The sequence below is a fragment of the Pteropus vampyrus genome, unplaced genomic scaffold (assembly GCF_000151845.1).
Source record: "Pteropus vampyrus isolate Shadow unplaced genomic scaffold, Pvam_2.0 Scaffold33, whole genome shotgun sequence".
In the NCBI taxonomy this organism is placed as follows: domain Eukaryota; kingdom Metazoa; phylum Chordata; class Mammalia; order Chiroptera; family Pteropodidae; genus Pteropus; species Pteropus vampyrus.
Window position 1 is genome coordinate 5456247 of NW_011888814.1, and position 9854 is coordinate 5466100.

The following is a 9854-nucleotide window of genomic DNA, read 5'->3' on the forward strand; positions in this document are numbered from 1 at the left end:
TGCAGAGGCTTAACTGTAGAAAGAGATAAACAGATTCTATGACTTAGGTAGAAATACAAAGAATCTAGAATCTAGAATATAATCTTGAAAAAGAACAAAATTGGGAGACTTATACTACATGACTTAAAGACTTATTCTAAAGCTATAGTAATCAAGACAATATGGCACTGACATAAAGACTAACCAACATATCAATAAAATTAAATAGGAAGCCCAGAAATAAACCCACAGTTACATTATCATCTGATTTTTGATAAAGGCAACAAAGTAATCCAAGGGGAAAGCAACACCCTTTCAACAATGGTGCTGCAACAACTAGAAATTAATATAAGAAAAAAAAAAATGCTAACTTCATAATATTACTAAGTGTTAACTGGAAAGCCCCAAAATAAATTCACATTTATACTCATTTTATTTTCAACAAAATGCCAAATCCATCTTACAGAAAAACGGTGCTACAACAATTGAAAATTCATATTAAAAAAAAAGTCTATCTCATTCCATACTACTAGTATCGAAAAAAGAAAAAAAACACCTACTGATATATGCAACAATACGGATGAATATCAAAAACATACAGTATGTACAAGAGCATATAGTAATTCATTTATTTGAAGTTCTAGAACAGGCACAGTTAATCGACAGTGGAAAAATATCAGAACTTCTGGGGTAGGGGTGGTGATCATGACTGACTAGGAATAAGCATCAGAGAAATTTCTGTGACAAGGGTAACGTTCTAGATTTTAAGAGGGATTTAGATCAAATAGCCTTGTGTATTAGTCAAAACTCATGAAATCGTATACTCAAGAGTTCCATTTCATTGTGTATAATTTTACCTCAAAAATTAAAAAGAATCCTAAACAAATATTGAACTCTAGTTAATGATGTTCAATCTAAAATGTTTAGGAGGTATACTTATGTCTGCAATTTACTTGAAATGCATCAAAAAATATGATGGATTGATAGATTCAAAGAGAAATAAATGACAAAGCACATAGAGGAAAACGTTAATTGAGCAAACGGGTAGTGGGTACATAAGTGTTCACTATACAATTGTTTCAAATTTTATGCATGTTTGAAAAATTTTATTATTTTAGAAAAATACATTGTGAGGGAAGTAAAGGGAGAGATGAATAAAATAACAAACTTGCTAAATTTAATAGGATGACCTGATCACCATAAAATAAGATTTTACTTTAACAAGAAAGCAAAAGTAGTGAACATAGCAGTAAGTTTTAATAATGCTTTCTAAAATGAAGTATTTAAGACCTGAAAAAATATCCATATTTTGTAATTACTTTAGCTTACATTCTATTATATATAATAGTATATTATGTTTTTATAATTTATGGGTCATCATATTCAATTATATGCATTACTTGTCCTTATTCCTCAGTATAACTAATAAATGGCATAAGAATTCATGGCAAGAGAATGTGAATGGACATGTTAAGCTGACAAAGTATAATTTCACTGAATCTGATTACTTAATATCTGCCATTCTGTATGAAAACAATGACAAAAACCTTAAAAGCAGTCAAATGATAAAATATGTGTAAAATATACACATGGTTTTCCATAAACTGATAAGAAAAAAGATAAAGAACTCAACAGAAAATCAGATAAAGGATAAGAGCAGATAATTCAAAGATGGAGTAAAAATTGCTGATTAATATATAAGATTTTTAAGTTTCCAAGTTCTCAAAAAACATAAATAAGATATCACCTTATACCTGCCAAATTGTCAAAAAGTACATATATTAACCTCTACTACACAGAGAATGTCAGGAAAGGTCATTCTCCTACACTGCTATTTGCATACAAATCTTGACATTTTGGCACAGAATCTGGCATCATCTATAAAAATAAGAAATGTGCTTACCCTTTTATCCTTCGACCTCACTTTTAAGAGTTTCTTTTAGAGAAGTAAAAGCATGAAAGTACAATTGTACAAGGATGTTTATTAAAGCATTATTTGTAAGAGCAAAAAACTGAAAATAACCTTAATGTCAAATGGAAATGGCTGAATTAATAATGTTAGATACATATTATAAAACATAATGCAACTATTAAAAGAATGAGTTTGAGCTATATGAATTATCCCAGAAATAGGTACATGATGAAGCAACTGGTATAATATGGTCCCATTTTTGTAAAAATTTTAAACAGCGGGAAAAGTCATATATGTTTATGTATTGGTATATATATTTATGTAAACATGAAGGTTTTGAAGAAATCAGACTAAACTGTTAACATTACCTCAGGAAGTGGGCTTAAAGGTATGGGAAACCTATGTAACTTGAAATTATGGTCTTATATTACTTTTATAATTAAAAAATAATTTAAAAATCCTTTTAAAAGGAGAAAAGAGATTCCAAAAAATGTAAACAGAAATTATACTGTCTCTAAATGACTGCTGACTGAACTAAATTGGTCTTGTAATGGTCATTCAAGTAATCATCATAGCTCAGGCTAAAATGCCATCACCAAGGTGCTAGGAAATGTGAAGAGTTTTAAGGCAGAGAGAAAGAAGAAATAAATTTAAAATATGTACAAAAAAAAAAAAAATCAAATAACTTGCATTGGAATCTGACTGGTTTTGCCATCAGTTAAAAGCTAAGTAAACCTGGCAAATTACATGACCACCACAACTCAAAGGCTCAGTTTCCTTTCCATAAAAAAGAGAAAATATTAGCCTTATAAGAGTGCTGTTAGTATTAAATAATAATGCATGTAGGCACTTAGTTAATTCTAATGTTAATTCTAATGCTTATCATTACTGGTATAGAGAGTAAATACTTATAAAATGATTCTTTGGATCATAGTAGAAAAGGAGTTAGATTGTAAAAAATATATTTAAGAAATATGACATAGATTCTAGATCCTAGGATGTACAAGGAGATATTAAGACAAAGTGGTAAAAGAAAAAATTCTTACAGACTGAGAGTTCTAAAATTTAGAGATTTGAATAGTCACTTATTCAAGTAGATAATAATAGAAATATACAACTGAGTGTTTGTTGATATCTTATAATTAGGTATTTGATTAACTCAAGAAAGCCTGGGAATCATGTATACATCTAAGATATGTATAGTCAAAAAATACTTAGGCTGTTTGAAATAAAGCAGCAAAAACAATTATTGTTTCTTTTAGATACTGACATGCAAAACAGTTACTTAAGAAGTTAATACAGATATTTAATAGATGAATAAATACACACACAAATACACATAAATCTATATACAAAAGAAATACTACATATATCACAAATCAAGTAATCTCCATCACCCCAATTTGAAAATATAATTATACAATTAAGGGAAAAACAATGTTCACCTCTGCATAAACACAAAGATTTAGCATGTTCCTTTACTATAAATATGGATTTAAAAAATAAGAGAGAAGAAATCTAACTATAGGAGGTGAACACATAGTATAAATATATATATGCTTTAGTGTTAAAATGTACAGCTGAAACTTATTGGATTTCGTTAACCAATGTCATCATAAAAATAATGAATTTTTAAAAAAGAGACAGAGGTAGGAAGATAGTAAAAGGGAAGATTAATGGTGATAAAGGCATTTTACCTAGCAGAAACTGAACTGTCAATGTTAAAAATTGTCCTTACTTGTTGGAAAGCTGTCCTCATGTTCTGATTGACATATGCCATCTGGACACTGATTGGCTGTCAAATTTGCATGTTCTAAAACCCTATAATTGAAAGAATGTAAGTTCAAATTGCATAAAACAAAGTCAATATGGTCAGTCTAGCTCTACCCATAGACACCAAGAACTAATTAAAACTATATAAAAAATTTTGTGTGGATATATAAATTCTTCAGAAGGACATAGCTTTTCAGAGATTATCTGGGGTTCTAAGAGCCCTCAAAATTAAAAAAAAAATCTGAGTCTAGAAAGATACAAGTGTAACAGTGAGATGATGAAATACTGCAAACAAATGAATTTAATGGATAACATTATGAATCAGAACAATCTCTCTCTAGATTCAAGAAGTAAAATGACATAGGTATTTTCTAAGTTTTAATATATTTAAATCAGTACAACTTTAAAACCAATTAAATTAGTTATTTTAATAATCTTATATCAATTTCACTACTTTATTTCTTATATTGCAATATAACCTATTCCAACCTAAAAATAAATTATTTTTTTTATTGCAATATAAGAAATAAAGTAGTGAAATTGATATAAGATTATTAAAATAACTAATTTAATTGGTTTTAAAGTTGTACTGATTTAAATATATTAAAACTTAGAAAATACCTATGTCATTTCAATATACAGAGCAGGATATTTTCCATATCTCTTTGAAGATATGCCAAAGATTTATTTTTAATTCTCTAGAATACTGGTCAAAAAGTTTCTATACACAGACCACTAGAAGCACATCCAAAAAAAAAGAAAAAAAGAAAAAACAACTGTGAGTATAGCAGCATTTAAGGTACTATTTTAAGGTACTATTTACTTTCTCGAAACATCTAAAAGTTTGAAAAATATGATAACCTAAAACATTTCTGTTACCTATTTTACCAGTTATTGTCACTTTAGAAAGGCAATTATTTTTTTCATGGTAGGATCAAGTATGTTTAGAAAGCTAGATATAAATCAAGTTTTCGAAATTTTAGCTAAACTCCAGTTTCCACTGCTTGTTGCTTGGTAGAGGATGAGCAGAAGTGCAGAGTAGACGTTAGTGCACAGGTAATTACTGGAAACCTTAGACTGTAACCCTAGCTCAGCTACTATTTAGCTGTTTGAACCTATAATCACTTGATTTGTTTCATTAGGTTCATCTGTTTTTTTAAAAATGGATAATGGCACAGAAGGTTCTGAGAATCAACTACTAGGAACCTATTAGATTCCCTCTCTCCATCCCAGAACAACATTATTGAAAATCAGTTTAATTAATACCTTATTTACAATTTCAGAATAAGTATGTAATATGCTTACTTTTTCAGTTCCTCCACATCAGAGTTGCTTTCTGGCAAGACTCTGATTCCCCGACCATAACTGGTACCTCCATGGAGATGAAATTCTAGAGCTAGCAATGTTGCCTGATTCTCTGAATTCACTGATTGAAGTTTGGTGTGAAGGCTATAAATTCTAAGAAAGCTTCCAACCTAAAAATAAATTATTTTTTTTAGAAAATGGAGAAAAATTGAACAATTTCTGATACCTAAAATATTCAACCGCATGGGGCATAGACCAACAACCATGGACACTGACTGATCAGAGAATCCTGGTAGGTTATATCGGTGTGTACTGAATATCAGCCCCAAGGACACTGTATCAAACCAAAACTGTGTGTGTGAGTGTATGTATGCATATAGATATTTTCAAATATAAGACATATTTACATTTCAGAGATCTTGAAGTATGAAATAAGATTGAGTCTCAGCATTGATAAAATACAGTTGTTAAGAAACGCATGACCTAAATCAAGTCCAAGCCCTCATTTAATTAATAAACCCATTTTATTAAGGTTTCTGTAAACAACTTCTTTTAACTAAGTTAAGATTTAATAAAATATGATCACTGAAACACTCTCATTATAGGAATACTAGAAAATATTTTAAAGTATGCTACTATATCAAAATAATACATCCCTTATTCCACAAGTTCTATAAAAATAAAACTTCTGTAATGAACAATTTGTGTCTGTACGGCATAACGTGAAACACATTCATGAGTTCAAATATAGAATTAAACCCATTATAGTTTTGAACTAAATGTTCTATAGTTAATTTCTATAGTTTTACTAAACAGAATCTTAAAAATATCTTTAATTATAGAGTTTTTGATATACTTTTAATGTAGAAGACTTAAAATGTGGCAGAATGATTATCAAAGAAATTGATACCTACTCAAAAGAAGCTATATAACCTAAATCATATTTACTTTTATGAAGAAAGGGTTATTAACAAAATGAGTTACCAAGCAGGAAATCTAATTTTATTTGCATAGGGCAGCATTCCTGACTGCTGATGACTGTGGGACTATCCTTCTCTTTTTTCCCTTCACAGTCAGGACTGAATAACAGTGGTGAGAGTCTAAGTAACAGAAAAGCTATATAAGGGGGAATATAACAAAAATGAGACAGTAAACCAGCCTCCCACCATGCTTACTGCTGTTTCAGTTAATTGTATTTCTCCTCATCACCCTCTGGATTTGATGCGGGGGAGAAATAAGAGAAAAAAATAAAAAGGAATAATCCATACTCTCAGACCCACTCCTTCATTCCCAAGAGTCTTTCCCCTATCCAATTACAGATTTTGTGAGGAGGAGGTAAGGTATTTAGTCTTTTCTTCTCTGACTTCTTCCACCAACAACTAGATCATGGCAGGGGAACAGGGTAGTCAGAGAAGGAAAACACAAAAAGAAAAAAAAGACAAAACTGATTATCCTCATGGTCTCTAAAGCAAAGAAAATATAACACAGTCTATTTCTATTCACTTTTATCTGACTTTTTTGAATGTTTATTATAAATGGTGATTCTTTTTACATATGTAATATACTAGTATAGTACATGTAAGCCCCACAAAGGACTTAAAGGCCAAACGCAAAGAGAAAGATACCGTACTCACAGATAAAACATTATAAAGATAAATTCTCTCTAATTATTCCTTAAAAAAATCAATAGAATTTTAATAAAAATTCCCAGTGTCTTTAGAATTTAAAAAGCTGCTCTTAAGGTATATATATAAGAGTAAACAGACAAGTCAATTTTGAAGACTAAACTGAGAGTGGGGACTTGACTTATGGACTATAATTTAAAAATATAGATATAATAATTAAGACAGTCTGGTATTAATAGACACATATATAAACATGGTCAAATCCTGCAAATACGTCAAAGAAAAAAGCAAATTACAGAATGATACATATACAATACATATTTTTCAGACAAAAGTATACGAAAGCATAATAAACATAAATGTACATACCTACATGTTAAGATATACAGAAAGAAGATATTGGGGAGCAAAAAAAATGAGACTAGGCAGAAGTACAAAGAAGTTTTAATAGGTAGTCATTTCTTAAAAATTAAAAGTACCTAAAATAAGTGTGGTAAAACATTTAGAAATGTTAAATTTCAATAAGCACGTGGATGTTCATTATACTATCTTCTGTACTATTCCATAATAAAACAAAACTTAAAGACTAAGAGAGAGCTTATTTATATAAATAGGCTATAAAGATGACAAACTGTTATTTTCAGAAATTCCTTCTGGAGGCAGTATTGTATTTTAAACTTACTAAATACACTAGGAAATATACCAGATGCTCTATTATAATTGACAAATCCTGCTTAGTCTTGTCAATAATGTGATAAAATTTCAAAAATGCAAGTGAGGGAGTCAATGCAAAGAAATATAAAAACTACTCTAAGGAATTATTATAAAAGCCCATTTCATTATAGAAACATTAAAATTAAAGCAAAGCAAATATGAGTATTAAGAAATCACTATCCCTTTTGAAATAATGTAAATATTCCTTATAAACTGTCATGAATTTGACTTGAAGTTCAATATTTTCAATGACTTGTACATGTCTGAAAATAACCAAATTATAGATAGCTCTTGAGTCACTGAAGGCCAAACATAATTAGACTACGTATGTTCTATAATTGTTTTTAAATTATATGAGGATAAGACTAGGGATTGAGAATATACTGCTTTAACTTCTAGACAAAAGGTTTGAAATGTCTGTGTGTGTGTGTGTGTGTCTGTGTGTGTGTTTCTATAAAATGTTCAGGGAATGTGATAACTTACTTAAAAATCAAGACTTAGGAAAAATATTAAGGGCAACTTAGGCTATACAATGTGTTATACAGAGAAGTCAATTATATTATACTTCATAATTGCCTTAACTGTCCTCTTTATTTAAAAACATTTTTCTCTCATTCCTATAAACAAAAGTATGTGTTCCATGTATTTCAGTATAAAAATGTAGTTTTAAACAGCTGTCTTCAAGTGCTGATAAGAATTCATTCGTATCAATGTCATCTGCCTCTGGGGATTTCTTGAATTTATATAAAATGGTTGATACAAAGGTTGTCTCAAAATGTGATGTCAATGTATATTAATGAAAGCCTACAGTTAAATTACTTATACACAGAGAAAATCCTTTTCATTTTTCTATTATATTGCAGGTAAATAATATAATGTCATGGTATCTTTAGAAAAATATTCTTATATTTTAATTACGTGGGCTCAGAGCACCCTCTAGTGGGTGATATGAAGCAGACAAAAAGGGAAATGGAAAAAATCTGAAAAAAATTCACAGTACTCATTTATTCACTCACTTGCCAGCAGATATTATTTACTTCATCCTTACTATATGGAAAGCACTCTGCTGGGTACTGTTCAGGACTTGGACACAGAAATCAAGACAAGTGAGAAGAACAGAAATATCTATAGAAGCAGCATAGGAAAGAGAAGGGAATTAAATGGTGAAAGTAGATCTAAAATGTAAATCTTTTTCACTTATATTTTTTTAAATAAAATAATCAATGTATATAAAATCAGGGGAAAGCATCGAAATATATTTTCAACAGTCAATTTTCTCTAATATGTCAAGTATGAACAGGTGCACTGACACATGCCTAAAGGACAAGAAAGCGCAGTTATCACCATCCGGGACCATGACTTTAACTAATTTACTGATTTGAGTTGGGTGGAATTATTTGTAACACAACGTGCAAATGGAAATATTTCCTCCTCCAAGTATATGTAATTTACAAAGAAAAACTGGGCACTAAAATTCAGTTCTAAAAAACTGAATTCACTTTTACAGTTTTCTTCCTATAAATAGGCTATAAAAACTCCTTAAAGGTAGGATGGAAGCTATTTGTAAAGAACATCATTTCTTTAGACTGGTTAAAAAGTACTGGTTCTGGAAACAGTTTGTAGGTTCAAATATTGGCTTCACTGAAGTAGCTGTGAACTCAGGCTTAACCTCTGAATGTCTCATTTGTAAAGTGAGAGTGATGATAGTACATACTACACAGGATGGTACTTAGTACATCTGAAGTGCATAACAAATGTTACAATTATTATTATTATTGATGCCATTCTTTGCTAAAAAGGACACTTGCAAATAAGATATAATAAAATGAAGAAAAATATTCCTTAAAATATATTACTAAGCAAGAAGTGCCATATCTAAACAATGTACTTTTACCTAAAAAACAATCTCAAAAACAGCAAATTCTAATAAATTGTACAGTACACACAGATACACTATTTGTAATATATATTAGAGGTGGATTAATAATTTCTTAATCTAATGAGTATAAAATACAGGCCAGATTTTATCAAACCAATTAACAAAGCTTAATGTTTAAATTTACAAATCTTTATTACACACACACACACACACACACACACACACACCCCCTCTGTCCTTTTAAACCAGGATTATCTTGCACAAAATTTTCCTTTACTATTTTCATAGTAAAACTGTGTACAGCTCTAAGATATTCAGGAAACATTCTTTAATTTTAAAAAGCTGTTCAAACCATTATATTCTAATATATCTATCGGTAAGTTATTTTGAACACACATTTTACAAACTTAAAATTAAAGAAAAAATAAATTTGGAGTTAATTCCTAGATTTTATCATCTATAAATGTGATTTATAAAAATAAAAATAGAAACATGCTTGCTACTCAACATCACCTTCAGAGATTTTGCCACTTGAACATGGTTATCATAGACTAAAATGTCTATTGTCAGATTCTGCAGCCGATGGATGTGACTTAAGTCACCATGAAAAGCAAGGTCTTGTATTAAGACTCTCCAAGATGGGTATGGGGTCCTGGTGCCATCCCAT

General features: G+C 29.8%; 1 protein-coding gene across 1 annotated transcript in view; it reads right to left on the minus strand.

The window, feature by feature from the left end:
- Positions 1-9854, minus strand: part of POT1 (protection of telomeres 1) — a 90633-nt gene that overhangs the window by 21564 nt on the left and 59215 nt on the right. The window contains 4 exon segments of the mRNA XM_023528887.1: positions 1812-1847; positions 3594-3712; positions 4970-5139; positions 9701-9854. Of these exon segments, the coding sequence (XP_023384655.1) occupies positions 1812-1847; positions 3594-3712; positions 4970-5139; positions 9701-9854 (479 nt within the window).